At 40.8% G+C, this 22,928-nt stretch overlaps 1 protein-coding gene and 1 long non-coding RNA gene across 3 annotated transcripts in view; one reads left to right on the forward strand and one right to left on the reverse strand.

The window, feature by feature from the left end:
* Nucleotides 1-75: 75 nt before the first annotated feature.
* On the forward strand, nucleotides 76-22,927 carry LOC148216663 (uncharacterized). The gene is made up of 3 exons (XR_015794784.1): nucleotides 76-450; nucleotides 20,096-20,319; nucleotides 22,776-22,927. It is a non-coding gene; the product is annotated as an uncharacterized LOC148216663 (long non-coding RNA).
* The window catches only part of TBC1D9B (TBC1 domain family member 9B), a 52,707-nt gene continuing 34,862 nt past the window's right edge, over nucleotides 5,084-22,928 (reverse strand). Inside the window, exons 17-22 of one of the 2 annotated variants that reach the window (XM_088133840.1) lie at nucleotides 16,194-16,259; nucleotides 12,344-12,415; nucleotides 11,949-11,999; nucleotides 9,268-9,321; nucleotides 9,031-9,134; nucleotides 5,084-7,912 (exon numbers count right to left, since the gene is read on the reverse strand). In XM_088133840.1, the coding sequence (XP_087989966.1) occupies nucleotides 7,253-7,912; nucleotides 9,031-9,134; nucleotides 9,268-9,321; nucleotides 11,949-11,999; nucleotides 12,344-12,415; nucleotides 16,194-16,259 (1,007 nt within the window). In that variant the 3' untranslated portion in view covers nucleotides 5,084-7,252. The remainder of the gene's footprint in view (nucleotides 7,913-9,030; nucleotides 9,135-9,267; nucleotides 9,322-11,948; nucleotides 12,000-12,343; nucleotides 12,416-16,193; nucleotides 16,260-22,928) is intronic. The other variant, XM_088133841.1, reaches the window with a different exon arrangement.

Here is a 22,928-nt window from a genome sequence, read left to right on the forward strand (position 1 = left end):
TAAACGCGCAGAGGGACTGTTTTGACGTGCACGAGCCCATTGGCTGAGAGCAACGGGGGTCTTCAAAGCAGCGATCAAATGCAACCGCTAGTGTGTCGGTTTCTGCTTTTCAGCGTCAGCGAGAGAGCAGGGTCCTTCCCGCGCGCGTCCTCAGTAAACGTGGAGCTTTCTCAAACTCGGATCTATTCGTTTGGAAAAAATGGTGACTGTCAGCGTCGAGATGTTTAACAACCGTCCGGCAAACATTTCTGTAGTGAAGAATGTAATAAATTGTGGAATGTGATTACTCCCCGAAGGACGAATTGAAAGATGTGCCCGTATTGGGAAGGGTAAAAAACACGTCAAGAAGAGCTTGCGATACCTCTGCAAGACTGTCTGTTGCTCTTTTACTTGTACCGTGCTGCAAATCGGTAGATGCCGCTATTGAGAGAGAACGGCTTGGGCAGCCAGGTAAGAGATCGTGTGGTCCTAAGATTATTATCTCAGATATAATGTATAACTATGAAATAATGCTGTTCACACTGTTGGAATGAGGATTTGGGATGAGACCAGAGTCACTCAGCAACCTTATTCCAATCACTTGCATGCAAAAATGAGTCACAGCAGGAGATGGCTGTGAAGGTCCTAAAGGGAGCTAGATACCAGGGGAAATCTTCCAAAGTAGCAGCAGCCCAGCTCTGTTAATCTTGTGAAGTATGAACAAAAAGGCTCTTGAGATATCTTAAAACGCTGATTGGTACATAGATTTCCATCAGGAGGCTAGAATGGGAAGTTGAAAAAAGAAGAGAAGTGGTGCAGGGGCAAATTACCGTTGTATTTTCCCAGGAAAATTAGATGAAATGTAGCTGCTGGAAGTCAAATCAGCTCAGGGGAGTCTTTATTTTTTTATTCTGGCTTTCACAGACAGGAGGCTATTGTATGGCATTAAAGCTGGTAAGAGCCATCTTCCATTCAAAAGTTTAAACAAAATAAGTTTGGTAATTTACAATCTATAGGAGCTGATAATTTCCTGATTTCACTTAAGACTTGAGTAGAGTCTAACCTATTGATAAATTCAAGTCTGGTGATTTCATTCTGGAGCCTCTCTTTAATGTTTTTTTTCCAGGTGTGCAGCAGTGTCCTCAGCTGAGCTGTCATTCTCAAATAGATAATGAAAGAGGGAATTGTTGGTAAATCACTGTAGGTGTTACACTGGAAGAATGAATAAATGAAGAGATGATATGGGTGATGTTGCTTAAACAGATATAGCATTGAGTTGGTATCTGGGTTATTGAAGATGAGTAGCTATCAAGGGCTCATACAAGTAATATCAAGCAGAACTGCCCAAAAAATATGTAAGAAAAAGATAATTAGCCACATGAGGTAGAATAATGATTAGGACTAAAGAGCAATTATTCTGGACTGCCACTTTTTGTTCTGTAGCATGCTATACTGTGTGTCAGTTTGATCTTTTCAGTCTGTTTCTTCAGTTTGGTATTACAGTCTTTAAAATACCAGCTATAAACATTCTAAAAAATAGGGATCTTGAAAGAGGTAATTCCCATGAAGATCACCTTTGCATCTTATTAATGTGCTACCGAGTGGACAGAATGACTCCCACATCACTCCCTGAAGTCATAAGGCTTTTGGTATTTATATAGCATCTGCTTTCAGAAAGGGTTGGTTCAGAAGCTGGTAAGTTATTTTTTATATTTAATTATGCAGTTTATCTATTCCTTCAGTCCAAGTGAACTCTAGAGATACTAATACTAAAATAAATAAAAGTGATATTGAATCATTAAGACTAATATTGATGGCTGTGACTCCAGAGCCAACTCTCCTGGTTTTGCCAGCTTCTGGGAGGCCATGAAAGAGGAGTATGATTGAGGGCCTGCATCCCTGTAAGGGCTCCACTGAGGTGCCTCATCGCCTCCATTACTGCAGTCTGCTTGTTCTCTCTTTGATCTGGCCCAAACGGTGGTGAAAAGCAATAGATGCTGCTGTTTATTTGCTGCTTGGCTTTCTGCCCACTAACAAACAGCAGGGAAGAGGAAGAAGAGCAGCAGGTGACATCAGTGCTGACAAGCAAGCAAACTCACTGAAACAATGAGCAGTAAAGGTATGTTGTCCAAGGTCTTCCCAAAACCTGGAGCTGGGCAGGAGTATGAGTAGGTTTAGAAGTAAGTTTCCCAATGTATATGACATGTGTACTATCAGTGGCAGTTTACTGTTTAGAATGATCCTATGGAAAGGCTTTTCATCTGAGCTGGGTTGGTTTCTAGCTGTTCCTCCTATACCCCAGGTCTCTTGTGGAAGTGCAACTTCCCTCCTGCGCAGCAGCTTCTTTACTTGAGCTGCTCGTGCCCAGGCTGCCAGTGGAGTGTCTAAGCTTACGTCACTGTGAGACTTCAACCTGCCATAGCTCGCTGTGAACTCTGATGCTGTTTGGGAGCTTGTGGCTACCACGATGACCATGAACCTGACTCTAACCCACTCTGGTGGTCACATGCTGGATCTGTTTTTACCCTGGGGAAATTGCAACATGATCTGAGGAATATTAAGTCAAACAAGTCATTTCTGTAAGCTCTGCCATCTTCACAATCCATTCCTCCATTATGGGTATTTCTGTATTCTTCCATCTTTGTGTATATAATCGCCTCGCTGCAGTTACCATATATAAAACCAATTGTCCGTGAGCCTAATATCGCTTCTCTCTCATGGTCAGATCACTCTCTGGTTGGCTTAGAGTTTGCCAACAGGGAAGTAGGAACTATTTGATTGGTCTGTCCAAGACACCTGATGGATTTTGTTGGTTTTCAGAAGAGTGTTTGAGGAATTTCCTGAGGTTTTAGTGAACAGTTTGACTGAGGCCTAAGTCACCACTTGGAACAACCAGGTGGCCTGGATCAGATTGCTCATGAGTGGCCTCTCCCTGTCTGTTGATCCCTGGGGCCCCCTTAGTTACTGAGCAGAAGAAATGCCTAGAGTGAGCCTGTGTGGACACGTGTATGAGCCTGTGTTAAAGACTATCATGGCAGTAAGAGTGTAATTATTTTCTACACTTATTTCATCTGCCAAATGGGGCCCAACAGCCCTGTTTAGTCTGACCTGAACTTTCTGTGAAAAGGAAGGACCTGGTTAACATCCTTCTGTGAGGATTATGCTAGGCTCCTGATGGATAAAATCACTCAGATTCACTTTGAGCTCCACTTTGCCTGGGCAGGTCCTATTGAGGTGACCTTGCCCTGTTATATGGAAAGAGTTTGAGTTTGAGCCTTGAGGGAGGAAGTGGACAGCATTCTTAGAACTGTTAGTGCAGCCTCTAGGTCAAGGCCACCTAGAAGACAATATATGGTTTAATTAATTAATAAGATTTAAATGTATTACATTTAATTGGGTTGAAGCAATGGTGATTTCATCCTTGAGTCACGGCTGGTTCCTCCTGCCTTGAAAGAGATGGTAGTGTACCCCCTCCTCAAGAAGCCATCACTGGACCCAACAATACTAGACAACCAACTCATCTATAACCTTCCCTTTCTGGAGAAAGTGGTTGGGCTGAAGCTCTAGAGAATGCTGGAGGAAATGGATTATCTGGACCCTTTTCAATTGGGTTTCAGGCCAAGATATAGCACTGAGACAGCACCAATTGTGCTTCTGGATTATTTCTGATGGGATCAGGGTAGGATGAGGCAACTAGCCCTCCTTGGCCTCATGGCAGCTATCTATTATCATCAATAAACTGTATCCTTCTGGACTGATTTCAGGGTTAGGGAGTGGGACTACTGTTTTACAGTGGTTCTCCTTTCTCCAGGGCCAGTTCCAGGAGGTGTTGGGGGACATGGGGAACCAAGCCTTAAGTTTATGGTTTGCAGGTTTCCTCAGGGCTCAATACTTTCCCCTCTTCATGAGATTTCTGGAGGAAGTTATCCAGCAGCATGGTCAGTATCATCAATATGCCGATAATACCAGTTGTATCTCTCAGCTCCTGGTTGTCCAGGTGATGCTGTCAAAATGCCACTCTACTGCCTGGGACTTAAGATGTGGATGGGAAGGAAGAGGCTTAGACTCAACCCCAGCAAGACTGAGTAACTTGGGTTTATGGATCAGCTGTATCTGGAGACTTGCTGTCTTTAGTTTTTGATGAGATTGCATTTCCCCAGATAGAACTGAACAATTTAGAGAACCTCCTGCTCTCAAGAGCAAGCAGCAGCCATAGCCAGGAGGGATTTTGCACAGATCCATCTTGTCCACCAATTGAGCCCTTTTCTGGACCGGCAGACCCTGCCCACAGTCACTCATGCTTTAGTCACCTCTGACTTGGATTACTGCAATGTGCTGTATATGGGGCTGAAGTATCACATTTCCCCATAAATTACAGTATTAAATCTTTAGTGAAAAAGCAACATATTTGTTTGCCAGAGAGGGAAGTATGGCAATTACACGTTACATGAACAGTGATAGCCTAAATTTCATAAGAGTGAATGCTGCAGATAATTGCTGTGACATCACCTTCATACCAAATTGTCTAGTCCTCTCTTCATTAAGTAGAATTCTATAAATTAACAGTATTGGTTAAGATTAAGTCTTAAAACTATAGTTAATTGTTCAATTTAAATGAAGATCTTACATTCAGAATTACTAGGTTCTTCTTGCTTTGCAATGGGCAAACATAATGTTCTCTTCATAATGTTTACCATTTTTCAAGGTCTTTCCCTACCTGTCTTTTCTTGGTTTTTGTCATACGCAGTGTTAATATTAAGACCCTCTATCTGAAAGGCACATTCTCTGCCTCGAGAATGTCTCCTTTTCTCAGTTAGATGATAACTGTATATGCCTGTACCAATGAGTGAGAAAGAGATAATGGGCCTCTTCCCACTCTGAAAGGCACTTCTTTTGCAAGTCTCAAAGCTGACCCGAGGCATTAAAAATAAAGAGCTGAGCTGAGCTTTAGCCTAATTAAATCGTTATTTCAAATCTGCTTATTTTAAGTACTGTCTACGAAGCTCTTGCAGTGCATTTGAAAAAAGAAATGTGGAACAGAATTACAGGTATCTTAAATAGATAATCTGATGATAAACTAAAATGAAAACAAATCTATGACTGATTCTGTTCATTTATTGAATATATACATGATTGATCAGACAAAAACAATGTAAAATTACATATATATATATTTAAAAAGATAATAAATTATTGAAGCATTAGTAAAAGCTAATGTCATTGTCTGCTTTCAGATGCATGAATATGAAGTTTGAGATTTAAATATACAAAATATGCCACAAAATCAGACTAACACTGGGTATTGCACCAAGTGGTGTATTCCATGTATACATACGCTCAAGATCTTTAGATTTTCCTCCTTCTGAACAGCCAATGTGACTGCACTAATGACTGGTCCAGCAATTACCATACACTAGCATTTATACAATTTCAATTTAACTCATGCAATTTGTGTACAGAGTATGTATACAAATATAAACAAATAGTGCTTCTTGAGAGTGAATGCCTTCCCATAGGGAAGCTATCAATCCAAAATGGAGTTCCAATTTTCTTCCAGTCCACAAGTGATTTTGTAGAGGACAGATCTTGTATCTGAATACTTATACTATGCTACCAGAACACAAGGTGATCTAAACTTCACCTGTTAACATACATTACATACACAGTTGGAATCTTATTCTTGTACTGCAATTCAAATGATGTACAACATTTGGGCTACCACACAGCCAGTAAGTTATGCATTTACATTTACATTTCCCATGAATGTATTTACAAACAAAAAAATTATTTAGACCTACTTCAGATCACACAGAAAAACATGACTTAAGCAGACTTTCCAATTATACAAATACTCAAAGATAACTGGCTTGTAGGTTACGAGCTCAGGCTATGTACTATCTCAAATTATGAAGAAACAATAAAATGATCTAAAGACAAACAGTTAAGTCTTTTGCATCCTGTGACCTCAGGACTGTGGTATTATAAGCCATGATTCAGAGCATGACTCTGACAATGTTGTTCCAGCTGAGCCTGTGGAATGTCAGCCTCAGGAATCATTAAGCCATGATACATCTGAAGCTGATCAGCCACAGGCATCTCCTGATCAGCTGGAGCAGTTGGATGATGAGGCACGGCCCCAAACCCCAGATCCAGACACATGCAGCTGCAAGCAAAGCAGGTCAATCAATGAGACTCCTCGCAAGGCAAAGAGCAAGGCCTGAGTGATTGCAGACAGCTGCTGGCAGAAAGATTTATGTAGCTGCTTTGGTTTGGTCTCTGCTGGAAACAACCATTTGGAATTCCTAGCTTGTGACTTATGTTCCTGACTTCTGAATTGGCTGACTACCTGATTTAGCTTTGCGACTTTTTGCAATGTAACTAGACTACTCTTTTGCTACCCAGACTGCAAACGGTACTTTTTAGGCAAATGTGCTTTGCTAAGTCTTTGCTTTACAACCTGTCTGCTGTTATCTGCTTCTGCTCTTTAGCAACCGTGTCTGCTGTTACCCTGAAACAGAACAGGTATTCTATTCGCTCTGCTTCATTCTCCATGGCTATTACACTCCTTTCTTTCAGGAAAATTAAAATGAACATGGCACTGAAGAGTTAAAATAGGGCTAAAAGATATTAGTAAACATCTGTCTTTCGAGTTTTGAAAGTTACATACTGTACTAATTAACATGAGTGAATCACTTGGGATAGAAACCAGCTGTCCCAAGACACTGGTGCATTTTGAGTTGCAGGATGCCAAGAGTAAGAGAATACAACATCTTTACATTTAACAAGTTCCACTGCATTATCAGTTCCTAGCAGAGCTTACTTAGGCAGGCTAGAGATCTCTACAGCATTATGACACATTGTGTTAGGACACAGGGAAGCAGCGAAAAGATATAAAGCAAGGCTGCACTTCTAAATAATTACCAAGAAACCCAGAGCAAAGGGAGGTATAGCATAGTGTGACTAAAATTAAGCTGCATTAAAAAAGACAGGCAGAGGCACACATGCATAATTTACTCTAATAATTTTAAGCCACAGAGGCTATTGGGTTCTGTGCTTTCATGCTTTTAAGAATGTAATATTATTTCAGCAAGCAAGGTGTCCTCCAGGGAGGTGTATATATCAAAGAGCACTATGATAAACTCCTTATTCAGCTGAAGTTTCTTTAATTAATGCATAGTTATTGATGTTGGTAAAAAACCAAAACAAACATCCACCCATCCATCAGGTTCCTAGATCTTCTGCCTCTTGCCCAAGCTTTGCTTATTCCCCACGTTCAGCCTGATACTGAGGAGAGTTCATAATCACTGGATGAACTGAATTGCCTTTCAATTTTCCTTTGTTCCTTGATCTTCTGCGTTACATCGGTTTTCTTCTCAAAGTAGTTTACTAGGACTGACTCTGTAAGGATAGAGGCTAAAATGTGTTCAAAGGAGATGGACCAGTCTGTATCAATGGTGCTGCCACATCGTGCAGCTGAGCTGCCTGCCTCACAACCAACCAGAACCGTATCATCTGCAATATCTTCACACTGTAAGGAGCCTGTGCTAACCATAGAATATGAAGACATAGACATATCATCTTTAGTTTCGTCATCTGAAAAGAGCTGTATGGGAGATCCTGGACCTTCACCTCCTCCGTCTACAAAAATCTGATTTTCCTGTTGATTTTTCTCAGCCTGAATGTCCCCAGAAGCTTTGCCTTCTGGAGTAGCCTGAGAATATTGCTCCATGATTGAACTCTGACTCTGATCAGAAGCTGGAGACTCTTTACTTACAGGGTCCTTTTTAACAGGCTGATGACAGAACTTTTTGCCAACCTCCCCAATTCGTAGGAGAAGGCTTGCAACAGTGGCAATGGCATGGTACAGTTCTTGCTCCAAAGAATCTTCACTGAACATGTTATATAGGGTCTTGCACAATTCTATAAATTGTTCCTTAAAAAGAAAAGGACATATGATAGCAATTAATAAGGTGATTTTTTTTCAAACTAATAATGCAAAAGTAACAAGTCCAATTCTAACAGATGCTCTCTTAATCCTCTCAAGTTTACAGACCAACAATAGCATAGTAAATTCCCATTTGAGATATTCACGCTGTAACACTATAGACAATTAAATGTTACATATTAATCATTCAGAATAAAAACTTCTGTTAATATAAAAGCCATAACTTATTTATATGCCCTGATACAATATGACTGGGAGTGAATGTGTTGGTCAAATTCACCAAGCAATGATAAAATAAATTTTCACTCCTGTGGAAATGACAATATTTTCACTTTGTTAGAAAGTCATCTGGTTTAGATAATTAAAATGAGGATAAGTATGCATGTATACCAGAGTACATTAGTGACCACTAATCCATTTTTAGATTGGGGTGAGTTTAAAACTATTTTCCATAATCACAAATTGTGTACCTACTTATCTTATGTAATCATGTATGAAGTCTACTTTATTGTTTTGAATCTGTTTTATTTGTAATGCTAAAAAAACCCAAGCAGTTAATTCATTTTTTTGTGTGTGTTACCGCAATCCTAATAGCTGGGGTCTATTCAAATTACCTCTCATATCCTTGTTTGGTGATGCTAATGTAAGAGTTAGAATTATCTCTAAATAAAGATGTTACTTTTTGATTGTCTTGGTCATTCCATAATTATAAGGAATGCAAATGTGGAGTTCAAATCTCTTGTAAGGCTATGCTTTTTCAGTCCATTGTCTGGGGAGGGAGAAAGCCAAAAGAAAAAGAAGAAATTCTGGCTTTAGACTCCCACCTATACTACAGGGATAGAGTGTTCTACAACAAATTATCCAAGAGTAATATTTTACATAGTGCTAAATTATTCAAATATGGCAAAGGGCAAATCACTTCATTTTTTCTTCCTTGGTCCTGATAACATGACAATTTTCCTTAAAGGGAATAACAACATCTCAAACCAATAAAAACAGTTAACAATAATAAAAGCTTTCAAGCTTTCTAGCTTGGTTTAACATTTTGAAACTCTCTATTTCAAAGACACCTTTTTAAACCTATAGATTCTCCAGTAAGTTTCTACCTGACTCATTTTAGGGAGATCTTTGATCGTTTCTTTTCTGGCATCCTTCTCCTTGGCCCACATTCGCAGGTGGTATCTGTAATCATGAGGACTTGTGCCCTTCTCTGCAAGGAAGATTAATCCAATATAATTAATGCACATTCATGAATTCTGATAATGTCAGCATTACCTGGGAATTTCTTTTAGAGCAGAACATCTTCTTTAAGGAAACTACCAACAATAAGAAAACTTCATTACCTTGATCTTTGGACTCCCCTTCTCTTGCTGATTTATCTCCGTGAACATCTGTTTCTACAAAATCAAACACAATAAAAATAATGGATATTTTTATTACAAGTAGGGCATGAAACAGAGCAAATGAATGTTGACCCTAATACTGCATGTACACTGAAGTAGATGTAATGAAGCTCCTGGATCAAAGTTAAGGGAAGACTTTTACAGAAAAAAAGTTGTACAACACACTAAAAATAGGTGAGGTCTCTAATTCAATTTCCTTTGCCCTGGAAATAGTTTTTAACCCTTTAAAAGCTGATTCTGCTTTTTTAAAACCACACAAGGAAATTAATTTAACCAAATATTTGTCAGCGAAGCTCTCTAAACTTAGAATTTAAAAAAAAGGTGGGCAGCATTGCTGAACAAAAGTAGGTCAAATGGGCTAATTAAAATTACTGTCCATTATTGTCTTTATCTTTCCATTTTTTCAAATGCACTGTGAAAAGAAAACAATAGAAGAAAAGCCAATGGATTCTCACTTGCAGATGCTTTTGTTACAGAAACATCAGGTTTCCCCACCCTAATACCCTCCAGGTATATTGGGCCTTAGTTCCTTGAAATCCCATGCATGAGAATTCTTCTATAGTCCCAGTGCATCTGAAGCACGCTAAGCTGGAGAAGACAGCCCTGTATTTGAATACTTTTCATCCTGGTACACTGGGGGATGGGAAGATATGGGGGTAAGCAAAAATGTAAATTAAGTAAAATAAGTAGTAACCAGATATTTTAAAATTCAGAAAACAACAGCAATGCACTGACAGGACAGACTTCAAATAAAATTACAAATGATGTGATAACAGAGATTCTCTAATAGGCAAAATACAAATAAAGAGAATCAGAAAGTTCAATGAATATGAAATTTAATGTGGCCACAAACTGATGCCCTCTTTTTAATTACATGCTTTAAATGGGATCAGGCAAATCCTTTTTCAAAAAGCACACCTAAACACGATAAAAACAATCTTCAAAGAGAGTCATTTGATTATCAGACTCCAGAAACAAGGAGCAAAACATGGTATGTGGTATGGTTATCTCCAGAAAGCCTGCCCAGTGAATCTGACTCTTCCTTTTTGAAAATAAAAGGTGGTACCGGATAATCCAGAAAATATAAGTAGTGTTCATATTAAGAAAATATTAACAAGGTCTTCTAGAAGAAGAAACTACATCAGTTACATGTTTGATATGGCAAGAAAAAAACAAAAAAGACTGCAACATCACAATGTATAATGACCAGCAGGAAAAAATGGAGTAAATCACAAAAGCTAATTTAAAATAAAAGCATTTTCTTCTAGAAAAAAAAATCTCAGTGCTTTAACCTGAGATGGAAACTTTGCCCCCTGATAAAAGGAAATAAAAGGACATCCATGGAGGGGGCAGGAGATGGTCCCCTTCCATGGAATTACTCTAGGTCAGCATAAAAGAATCTGAAGTCTCCACAACTGAATCTTTTCAAATTTTATGGTGGAAAATGCAGGTAGTCATGCCTTGCTTTCATCCCCAAAGAGCTCCTATCTACAACAAACTGGGTCCGAGACAGTAAGCACTTGAGGTTGTCTAAAGTGAATGCAAATGTATGGAACAAACTAAAAGTGATTTTCATTGGGGTATGTATGTGTTTCAAAAGCCAGTTATTTTAAAATCTCCAACCACTTATGGAAAGAAGTTGGAAGTAACAGAGCCAGAATAATCATAAAACTGACATCCTGTAATCAAGCAAAAAAGAGCTCACTTCAGTTGATTAAACAGGAATTTCTGTATTTTCAAACTTGAGATTTTACTTTTCTTTCAAGTGAAGCCACAGTTGATTCATGACGTCCCAGCCAAGATTGCGATGACTTGGACATTAGACATTAAACTGACTTTCTTTGCAAATTTCACTTGTTCCTGCTTCTTGTTGGGGTTGGATATTTTTGCTTACTAATGGGAATTTCAATCTCCTGGTATCCTGCATTTGGTCTGGGTGAGATCAATATTCCAACCTCTAAGCCCAAGAACCCCCTCCCCAAAATAGTTATGCAACAGTTGGATTCTCTGACAGTTACTACACAAATGGCCATGGAGGTGCAGAGCCCAGTGGATGGATGGAAGGGGGTGGTCACATAGCAGATCTACCAGGCCAACTGGAGCTCAGCAGATTGCTGACCACAAAACACCTCCTCCATGCACCTCCTCCATAGTAGAAGACTCCCCAGGGGTCTTCTACTATGATAGCTGGGAAAGGGTACTTTCCTGTTCAAATACCTTGGATTTGCTTCAGCCTGCCTCAGCAGTGGACTTGCAATGAGATGGACTCAACATCAAAAAAGATGCGTGGGGTAGGCTTTGTGAAAGAACACAAGTACATGACTTTTTATATTGAAAACATTTCTAAAAGCTTTTGTTTAGCTTTGGAGTATTGGCCAATGATTTGCAGCTTCCCCCTGCTGCTAGTTATACACTATTATCAGATTAATTTTCAAAGTTGTTCCTGTGCAGTGGGTTTGAAACAGGGGAATAATATGACTAAGGAAATGAAATACTATGGCTGGCTGCTTTGCTATAATAGCTGTGGCTTGGAGAAATTCTAAAAGAGTTTCATTTTATATTAAGCAGGTCACTTTAGCACATCAATAGCAGCCCATATTTGCCCAGCTGTTCAGACTAACCTTGAGAATCACAATGCAGGAAGAGATCCAGTTCTGAGACAAAAGGAGATACTAGAGAGCAAAGGGAAGAGAGAAAGAAAGAAAGAATAAAGGCTTTGAGGACAGGGAGAAATTCAGGAGGAATGAGTGTGAGTCAAAATATAGAACAAGAGAGAGAAACCGAGAAAGGAACAAGTTATAAAAGATTTGAGCAAGAACCTTGGGCTGGAAAAAAGTGATAATTAGTCTGACCTATGTTTCACATACAAATAACCTATCCCCCATAATCCATGACAGAGACTAGAGCTGTTGGGGGATAATATTCTGATAGAAGAGGAAGTAAGAAAACAATTCTGCTTTGCGACAATGTATTTGCATGCCCACTTTCCCAAATGGATAAAACCACTCATTTTTACCTTCAGTAGTGTTATCTTCTGTGAAGTAACTTGCAGCCTCCAGAGCAGACTCTGCTTCCTCTGGACTGAGAGCTATACAAAGAGAAAAAATGTTATCGAATGTAAACTTTGTTTCCTTAGGAATTACTCATGATAGCTCTAAATACCTTTCTCTGATTACTGGACTTGAGTTGATGACCTGTATCCAATGGAATCCTTCCACTCAGAGAAGGCTCTCTGATCCAGCAGAAACTTCCACAAACAAAAAGGGAGGAAGCATTTTTAATACATTCCCCTTTTCTTCTACAACTGTTCTGTCCACCCTCCAAATCTGTTCTGGAGGATTTGGGAGCCTCTGAAACAGCACTGGAGAGATAAGTGGGTTGTAGGAGAAACAGGAAATTTGGAGGAACAAAAGCCTCCTTTTCAGAATGGGAAGCCTGCTTTTATTTGTTCAGGTAGTAGCCTGTTAAATTTCTTCTAAGGCAATTTCTAACTGCATAAATAAATAAAAACGAAGTAACCCTTAATTGACTGACAGTTCTCCAGGGGGTGAAGTTTTAGGATACTGCAGAAGTGGTACAGAGGTACACTGCTATTGGTGGGTGATGTCAGGCTTTACATGTCAACTTGGCTGCTAAGCTCAGATTGGCTGAAGTATTTCAGAGACATGACATGGCATAACTCGCTAAGAATCTTTACTGCAAACTGGAATGTAGCCACACTGAACAGTTGATTGCCCTCTGTCAGCATGAAGATGCAGTTTCCCTCTTACATCCATGGCAGCTTAAACCCATCGCTTCTTCTGGTCTTTCCCATATTTCAACTGACTCTTTGCCCTACGGCCTTTCAGTTGAATAGCTGTTGATAGTCATAACTGAAATCTCTGTCTCTCACCTCACTTCCCACAGGGGATACATTTGCTTTGGGGGTTTCTGTTACAGTTGTGGCAAGTTCTGCAAGCATAAATCTATTGTTGCATCTGCTGATGCTAAACCCCAGCATGCTGAAGGTGGCTTCGAGTCACTTTTCTACAGCTCTTACCTTCCACCAAGAAGTCCCCAACATCTTAGAAAAATTGCCACCCCCACATTCTGCTCAGTTGGTATGAGCTGGTGGGGTTATTTCTCCACTTAGTTTACTAGTGTATCTTTCTCACCTATGTTATGTGCCGTGCTGTTTTTAGAGCAATTGTAACTGGAGTTGGGAAAATCTAAGTGCCTTACCTCTTCCTCATTACAAGAATGAACCCAAATGAGCCTTGCATATTCTTCTTTTTAACCCCAAATTCCAATCAGAGCGCTAGCCACCTTACTTTGAACTAGCCAAACTATCTTCAGGAGAAGTCAAACATACAATACATTATAAAAATATAAATGAGATACTACCAATGCACAAATCAGAGAAGCCAGGCTACCTCTATCCAAAAGAATCATAATTGGTGTAATAGCCTAACATGGTAAAAGATGATCTATGTTACAGAGAATATCTGAGATGTTAATGACAAAGATGAATCCATTAAGATAGCCAAAGTACAAATCTGATCCTATTAATGGAAGTGTAATCTTCTCCAGAAGTTGCCAGACAGAGGTACTAAGAGCATTTCTGTCTTGCCTGGACTAAACTTCAGTTTATTGGCCCTCATTCAATTCATTATCATGGCCAGGTACTGATTAAGCATTTCCATTGCCTCCCTTGAATTTGATGAAAAAGAGAGCTCTGCAGTCTGAATCTCCTGATGATTTTACTTAGTGGCTTTGTGTTAATCAGCACAGAATGGCAGGGTTCTGTGAAACCATAGCAGAAACGCCACCAGGTTAAACATAAGTCCCCTAATATGCCATCTGAAGATAGCCATCCAAGTGTAAGTGGGATCAGTGGAAACCATCCACATCTCATATAGACTGCTCTTCTAGAAGAATATATTGGCCAAAAATTGCTGGAAGGACAAGGAGAATCAACAGGGTCCCTCTTCCAGCAAAAATCACCCCACAGGACAAACAAGGCAATTGCTATGTCAAAGCTAAGCATAAACCCTGAATTGTTAGAACATGGATTAGTTCAGCCACGACACAGTCAGGCACCTTGTCCAGAAAAAAGCATATAAATTGTTCAGATCTCCTGGATCCAAGTTTGTTTTTCCCTAATAAGTGGTTCCATTATCATTTCCTTTAAAAAGCCTGGAACAACTTCTTCTTTCATGGAGGAATTTATAGACAAACTTGATCATCATCTTTAGATTTAATGAACCATGACAGATAAGGGTTGGGCAAACAGATGGTTGGCCATATTGTACATAGCATCTCATTCACATCCTTAGGCCCTAAAAACAAGCTCTAACCTGGACAAACCATAAACTGAATTACTGGAACTGATGCCACATACAAGTGATTTTTCTCCTCATAATGTCTTGCAAATGTCACAACATTTTAACCAATGTTTCATCAGATCTCTCACTGAGCTGAAATACAAAAGGCTCTGAAACATTCATAAAAGCTCCACTGGATAACCCTTAGAATATGCAAAAGTGAAGGGAAAAAATAAAAAGCTTTTTCACCTCCATAGCTTTCACTTATACAGGCAATCCTCACTTAGCTACCACAATTGGGACGTGCAACTTTGTTGCTAAGTGACATGGTCACTAAGTGGAAAATCATGTGACCGTGGCTTGCAATTTTACTTCCACATTCTCCATTAACTCTGCTTGTTGCGAGCAGGCTGGGAAGCATGCTTGTAAATTTGCACCGGTTGTTAAGTGCCCAAATGGCAATTACATGACCACAGGATGCTATGACTGTCATAAATGCAAGTATTAGTCACAAAGCTTCTTTTTTACACTGTTGTAACTTCAAATGGTCATTAAACAAAGCAGTCAGTAACTGAGAACTACCTGTTTTCAGCTGAATTTAAAACAACATTCCTTCTACTTGAATTCTGATCATCTCTCAGTCTACCTTTCTTCCCTCAGCAAAGACATATACCCAGGAGATAAATGGACTCTGTGAAGAGAAGAGCATGCTAGGAAGTGCTCATGTCAACTACCTGGGTTACTTTTATATTTCACAGGGTGATCAGGGCTTCAACACTAGTACTGCACTAGAGCCCTCTGGAATACTTCCACCATTTTAATAGGTCCTCACACTCAAAAGAGAGGCATCGTAAGTGCAAATCTACATTTCAGTAGGAAGTGGTTTGACCCCCATCTTCCTTTCTGTAGGAAAAGATATGACACTTAACTAGAAACAAGCCCAACAACCCAAAGCACTTCCCAAATATTTAAAGGTTATTCTGCAAAGCTACTAAAATAATGCAGGGATGAAAAAGTTCACACAAAATTAAAACTGTATGTGAGAAAGTCCTATGCCATATGAATATTCTAATGAATATGTTCACTAATTAACCACATAAATTAATCCATACCACTTAAGTCAATTAAAATTTACAGGCAAACATATATAATTAAAAGCTGTCTCTCGGGGCTACATGTCATATGTTAAATAAGTAGAATAACGCTGTCTTCTCTTTTTATGGTAATGGGCCAATCCTAACTAAGATTATCATGAGAAGAATGGCTAAACCCACTTATTCCCACCTCTCAACACAGCACATAAAGAAAAAATGTCAGTTTCTGCCAATCAGTTTTTTTTCCGTTAATTTGAGGGGGGATGGAGAGGTTAAAGCCTCTCCTACCTATGTACACTAAGTCTCCACACTATATAAAATAAGTAGCATTATATATATTCTTATGGATAGAATACTGTAACCATTTATATGTACTATCAGCCTAATAAATTCGATAGAACCTACAAACAGCCTTAAGAAATTGTAATCCTTAACTACCACCAACAGAAGTTTCAAAGAAATGGATCACCTGGAGGCAAATGTAGTTTGTAAAGGAGTTTCAGCTTCTCAGTCAGATCGCCATGATACATTCCACCTGTTAGGATCAGAAGACATACCTAGATTTTAGAAGTACTCCTAGATTGCCTTTTTTTCCTGTTGGATTCTGATGCCTAATACAGTGGGGCAAAAAAGTATTTAGTCAGCCACCAATTGTGCAAGTTCTCCCACTTAAAAAGATGAGAGAGGCCTGTAATTTTCATCATTGGTATACCTCAACTATGAGAGACAAAATGAGAAAAAAAATTCAGAAAATCACATTGTCTGATTTTTAAAGAATTTATTTGCAAATCATGGTGGAAAATAAGTATTTGGTCACCTACAAACAAGCAAGATGTCTGGCTCTCACAGACCTGTAACTACTTCTTTAAGAGGCTCCTCTGTCCTCCACTCATTACCTGTAGTAATGGCACCTGTTTGACCCTGTTATCAGTATAAAAGACACCTGTCCACAACCTCAAACAGTCACACTCCAAACTCCACTATGGCCAAGACCAAAGAGCTGTCGAAGGACACCAGAAACAAAATTGTAGACCTGCACCAGGCTGGGAAGACTGAATCTGCAATAGGCAAGCAGCTTGGTGTGAAGAAATCAACTGTGGGAGCAATAATTAGAAAATGGAAGACATATAAGACCACTGATAATCTCCCTCGATCTGGGGCTCCACGCAAGATCTCACCCCGTGGGGTCAAAATGATCACAAGAACGGTGAGCAAAAATCCCAGAACTACATGGGGGGACCTAGTGAATGGCCTGCAGAGAGCTGGGACCAAAGTAACAAAGGCTACCATCAGTAACACACTACGCTGCCAGGGACTCAAATCCTGCAGTGCCAGATGTGTCCCCCTGCTTAAGCCAGTACATGTCCGGGCCCGTCTGAAGTTTCCTAGAGAGCATTTGGATGATCCAGAAGAGAATTGGGAGAATGTCATATGGTCAGCTGAAACCAAAGTAGAACGTTTTGGTCTAAACTCAATTCGTCGTGTTTGGAGGAGAGAGAATGCTGAGTTGCATCCACAGAACACCATACCTACTGTGAAGCATGGGGGTGGAAACATCATGCTTTGGGGCTGTTTTTCTCCAAAGGGACCAGGACGACTGATCCGTGTAAAGGAAAGAATGAATGGGGCCATGTATCGTGAGATTTTGAGTGAACACCTCCTTCCATCAGCAAGGGCATTGAAGATGAAACGTGGCTGGGTCTTTCAGCATGACAATGATCCCAAACACACCGCCCGGGCAACAAAGGAGTGGTTTCGTAAGAAGCATTTCAAGGTCCTGGAGTGGCCTAGCCAGTCTCCAGATCTCAACCCCATGGAAAACCTTTGGAGGGAGTTGAAAGTTCGTGTTGCCCAGCGACAGCCCCAAAACATCACTGCTCTAGAGGAGATCTGCATGGAGGAATGGGGCAAAATACCAGCAACAGTGTGTGAAAACCTTGTGAAGACGTACAGAAAACGTTTGACCTCTGTCATTGCCAACAAAGGATATATAACAAAGTATTGAGATGAACTTTTGATATTGACCAAATACTTATTTTCCACCATGATTTGCAAATAAATTCTTTAAAAATCAGACAATGTGATTTTCTGGATTTTTTCCCCCATTTTGTCTCTCATAGTTGAGGTATACCTATGATGAAAATTACAGGCCTCTCTCATCTTTTTAAGTGGGAGAACTTGCACAATTGCTGGCTGACTAAATACTTTTTTGTCCCACTGTAACTATGACATCGGTAAGTTTAGCTGATAAAGTTTTTCCTGTTCCCATGATTATCTTAGAGAAGTTAAAGCTTGTTCTTATTCTTCTTTTCTCAACATGATTCATTTATTTATTTCAATACATATATTTATTTGCCATCTCTTCTAGCAACTCCAAGTGGCTTATAGTCTATGAAACTAAAAATATCCATAAATCACCATTTAAAAAACCACAGTAAATACAATAGTAAATACTATTAATAAAAACCATTAGATAAAAAATTTCTACCTGAATACCTTCCCAAAGAGGACTGTCTTCACCATTTTTCCTAAAGGACAAAAGAGTAGGGACACACAGGGGGCATGTTACTCCAGAGAGAGGGGCCAACAGTGAGAATGGCATTCTATGGGTTCCAACCTGCCTAGTCTCTTTTAGGTGGGCACCCAGACCATTCTCTCTCTGCTAGAACATTTAAAGCAGGCAAATTCCACTTGGAAAAGACAGTTCCATAATAAGGGCCCAAGCCATATATGGCTTTACAAATAATCAAATTGGGCCTGGAAACCCACTAGCAACTAATGCAGATTGGAGGCTGACTAATAATTATTTAAGATGGCAGAGTCAAGAAATGGCTTTCTAAGGAGTGGGACCATCACTGTCTCCTTCAAGGTAGGCAGCAATGTACCTCCCACGAACAGTACATTCACCAGCTCCTGTACCCATGCCATCATGCCCTTTCTGGTTTGCAAATCGTATAAGAGTGGCAAGAGTCTAATTTGTAGGTGCTGAACTCATCCTACAGATTTCCTCATTGAAAAAATCCCAGATAATCTTGCATGATGTTACCCCGTTATTTCATGAGACTATCAGATAGTGTCCAACTCAGAGTGAATATGAGTGATTCTGTCCTCAAAGTGATTAGCAAACTGCTCACAAAGGCCAGCAGCGCAATATTCTGGTGTCCCAGGATCCAAAAGGGAATGGGTCACTCTAAATAAAACTGCTGTTCTGCACTCCATAGATACAATAAATGTGGAGAAGAATTGGTACCCTGCCACCTTATTGCCATGATGTATACCTGAATATGGGCTTGTGTATACATCTGGTAATCACTCCTCCTTGTCAGTATCATTCCAGGCATCTCCTTTGACACTTCACCCACAGGATTGGTGCCCAATCAAGCCCCCTGGCTCTCTCTAAATTCTAGAGATCAACCAGGTGCCCCACAAAACTACCCACTAGATCATTGGGAAACTCCACAAGCACCTGTCAGCAACCAAGTGAATCCATAAGGCAACTGGAGTGGACTAATTTAAGAGGTCCATTCCATCTGTCACAGGTGGTGGGTGTGAGTCTCTAGGCAACCAGATGGTGATATATCTATAAAATCAGACTGATGTTGATCCCCACCATTAGATTACATGTCAGTTGCTCTGAGGCAAAAAGCAGATCCAATATATGTAAGCTAGTGCTGTGATGACTTGCAGCAAGATGACCAAGTAGGCCTATGTAACACTACTACTATAGGAGTTGCACTGGTTGTCAGTTTGCAGGTGTAATTCAAAGTGCTGGTTATTGTTTTTAAAGCCCTATACATTAGCCCCATTAGGTAGACCTGAGCTCCAGAAGACAATCAACTCCACAGGAAGGCTAAGACTAGTCTCACTGACAGCAGCTACAACAACAGAATCTTGCGAGTCTGATTGTGCTATGCCTCCTCCCCTTGTTATACACATATTTACACATACATTCTGCTTATTTTCTCCTTGTTGTTTTAGTGATGGATCTGGCCTATCTCTGTCAAGGTCATCTTCCTTACTCTCTATGCTATATGACTTAGGGCCTGGATATGTTTAAGACTGCCTTCTCTGGGTTGAGTTTGCCTGTCTAGTAAGAGCGGGAACAGAAGGCTTATTAAGGGGCCCTCCAGTGAGGAAATGCCATCTAATGAGACCCCATAATTGAACTTTCAGTGCTGGCCCCCCTTCTGTGGAACAGTTTGCCCCCAGATGTGTGGACTGCCCTGAAGAGCTGTGAAGACATATCTCAAGTATTTCAGTACAATAAGGATTAAACCCTCCATTTGGGTGTTGCAACTAGTAGATATTTGTTATTATATTGTGATAATATTATATTATGGTTTTTAACTTTTTGTTATTGCTGGATATAAGCTGCTCAGAGACTTCAGAAGCCGAGTAGCATAGCAGACTTCCAGGGGAGGTATGGTGAACTGAAGACATCTCTGTGAAAGCAGAGCCAATAACTGCGGCAAAGTCCATGGAACTGGTGAGCAGACTGGCTCCTTCGAACCCCTCTGGATAAGGAAAGGACAGATCGCCTACGTGCCAGACGGCTGCTCCTCGTCAGGAGACCGCAGGACAGTGGTTTTCCATAGGTATGAGCGCCATAAAAAAAGGGATTAGCCATCTTGCTTGCAACTGTGGCAGAGCCTTTTAAAGGACACTAAGTTGACAAACCTCACTTTCTAATCACTTTTGGAAATTGCCTATTAACCATTTTAAAGCTATTAGAGACTTTCTAAACAACAGGTTTGAAAAGTCATCAGGTGAGTTTTATTTTCAATTCTGAACAAAGGAAAAATTAATTATAAGCTTAAGAACTTAAGGAGTTTGAAATAGACAGCAAAAAGCTAAATAAGATTTTGATCTAAGAAAGTTATAAACAGATTGAGGCTCCAGATAAATTTGGAATATTGACTTTTACTATAAGATTTTGGACTTAACTATAAAAAATGAATAGCTTCTCGTGGGAAACAGACCTATTTTGGCTATCCTGGCTATTGTAAGCCATAACAAAGATAAGTTACTTTATGATTTCAGAAACTCGACACTAGACATTAAAGATTCTAAACAGAAGGGAAAAAAAATACAAACCTGTTCTTGATGTCAGTTAATACAGGGACTTACAAAATGACACAAAACAATATAACATCGGAAACATTAAAGGAGATCTTTGAAGAATGGAGCCAGAAATTAGTAACTACATCAACACTGTCAGTAATGATGTCTGCTTCTATGGATAGATTACAGATAGTCCTTGACTTATGACCACAATCAGGACCAGAATGTCCATCAGTAAGTGATGCAGTCGTAAAGCGAGACATCACAGGACCACATCGCTTAATAATGGCAATCCCAGCAGCTGTTGTTAACCAAGAATTGTGGGTCGTTAAGTGAGTATCCACCCCAATACGAGCCATTCCAGGCTTGGTCCCTCCCAGCCCCGAGCCTCAATAAAGTAAGGGGCTGCCTTCAACTTCCCCCACCTGCTATCTCCCTGCCACCTCTGCCCTTTTGGCTGCCCTGCACCCTGCCTTGCAGGGTGGCAAGAGGCCCCAGAACCGCGTGGCTCTGGGGCTGCTTGTCACACCCCAGGAAGCCGTAGCCACCCCAGCCCAGTCCCAGCCACAGTCACCCTTGCCACCCTGTACTCTGAGAACCCTGTCGCCCTGTGCTCTGCCGCCTCAGCTGACCTTTGCCATCTTCTTGCTCCCACTGCTGACAAGGCTGCTGGGACAGGCCTGGGGCTGGGCTTCACACTGCAGGAAAAAAAAAAACCCAAAAAGCAGCTCTAGAGCTACGGCACGCCAAAAAGCCCCTTTGTGCCTGGGGCCAAGCTAGGGCAGGGCTTCATACTGCCAAAAAAAAAAAAAGTAAAAAGCAGTCCTTGAGCTATGGTGTGCCAAAAAACCCCTTTGCGCTGTAGTCAGGGGCTGCTTTTTACTTTTTTTCGCAGTGCGAAGCCCAGCCCCAGTTTGGCCCAGGAGCGCAGCACAAAGGGGCTTTTTGGTGCACTGTGGCTCTGGGGCTGCTTTTTCCCCCGCCCCCCTACAGCGTGAAGCTCAGCCCCAGCCAGGCTGGGTATACCTCATTAGTAGCGGGAGCAAGAAGATGGTGAAGGTCAGCAGGGGCAGTGGAGCACAGGGAGGCAGGGGGCGAAAAGGATGTAAATGGGGAGAGATAGGCAGGTGGGCGGGTTGAAGCGCCCCCGCAGTCATAAATGCAGGCAGGCTGCCAAGTGCCCAAAATTTGATCACATGACCGTAAAGTGCTGCAATGGCTGTAACTTTGGACATGGGTCGTAAGTCCTTCGTTCAGCGCTGCTGTAACTTTGAACAGTTGCTGAACAAATAGTTGTAAGTCAAGGACTAGCTGTATGTATTGTCGAAGGCTTTCACGGCCGGCATACGATGGCTGGTGTGGGTCTTCCAGGCTGTGTGGCCGTGTTCTGGAAGTTTTGTTTCCTAACGTTTCGCCAGCACCTGTGACCGGCATCTTCAGAGTGCAGGAGCACAGACAGGAGTAGTTACACACAGATTCTGACACCAAAACAAGCAGCCACTCAGTAACCCAAACCCCCCCACACACACACCCAATCCCCCCCCTTTCCCCCTCCCAGATCTCTATAAATACCCACAAAAGGGTCACATCACCCTGGGCACAGAGAGAACTGCTCCTGTCTGTGCTCCTGCACTCAGAAGATGCCGGTCACAGGTGCTGGCGAAACATTAGGAAACAAAACTTCCAGAACACGGCCACACAGCCCGGAAGACCCACACCAGCCATCGACTAGCTGTATGTTCAAAAGATGTTAATGAAGCAATGACATAAAGCCTTAAGTAGCTTTAGTTGGATTTCTGAGTGGATCATTTATGATTTTTATCCACCCTGAGCAGAAAATGAATCACTCTAATAATGATAATGTGTTTTGAACCAAATTTCTTCTGAAGATGTCAAATTTGCAGTTTTGTTTGGGGCTGCTATATCTGAACCAGGTAACCACTGGGTGGCAAGAAAGAGTTTTCTGTCTCTCTCTCTCTGTGTTCTGTAGGGACTGTAGCCACTGATAAGGACAGCCTGAGCTCAATCCCAGCTCCAAGACCTTTTCCACTTCAAATCCAAACAGCTGCACAACTCTAGTGTGGTATTACTTTTCACCAGTGATTAACATATAAGACAAGACACTATTCCAGAAAAGCTACTT

Source organism: Python bivittatus, unplaced genomic scaffold (assembly GCF_059951505.1).
Source record: "Python bivittatus isolate LINGU-HERP-01145 unplaced genomic scaffold, Pbiv_v1 ctg000080_np1212, whole genome shotgun sequence".
NCBI classification, from domain to species: domain Eukaryota; kingdom Metazoa; phylum Chordata; class Lepidosauria; order Squamata; family Pythonidae; genus Python; species Python bivittatus.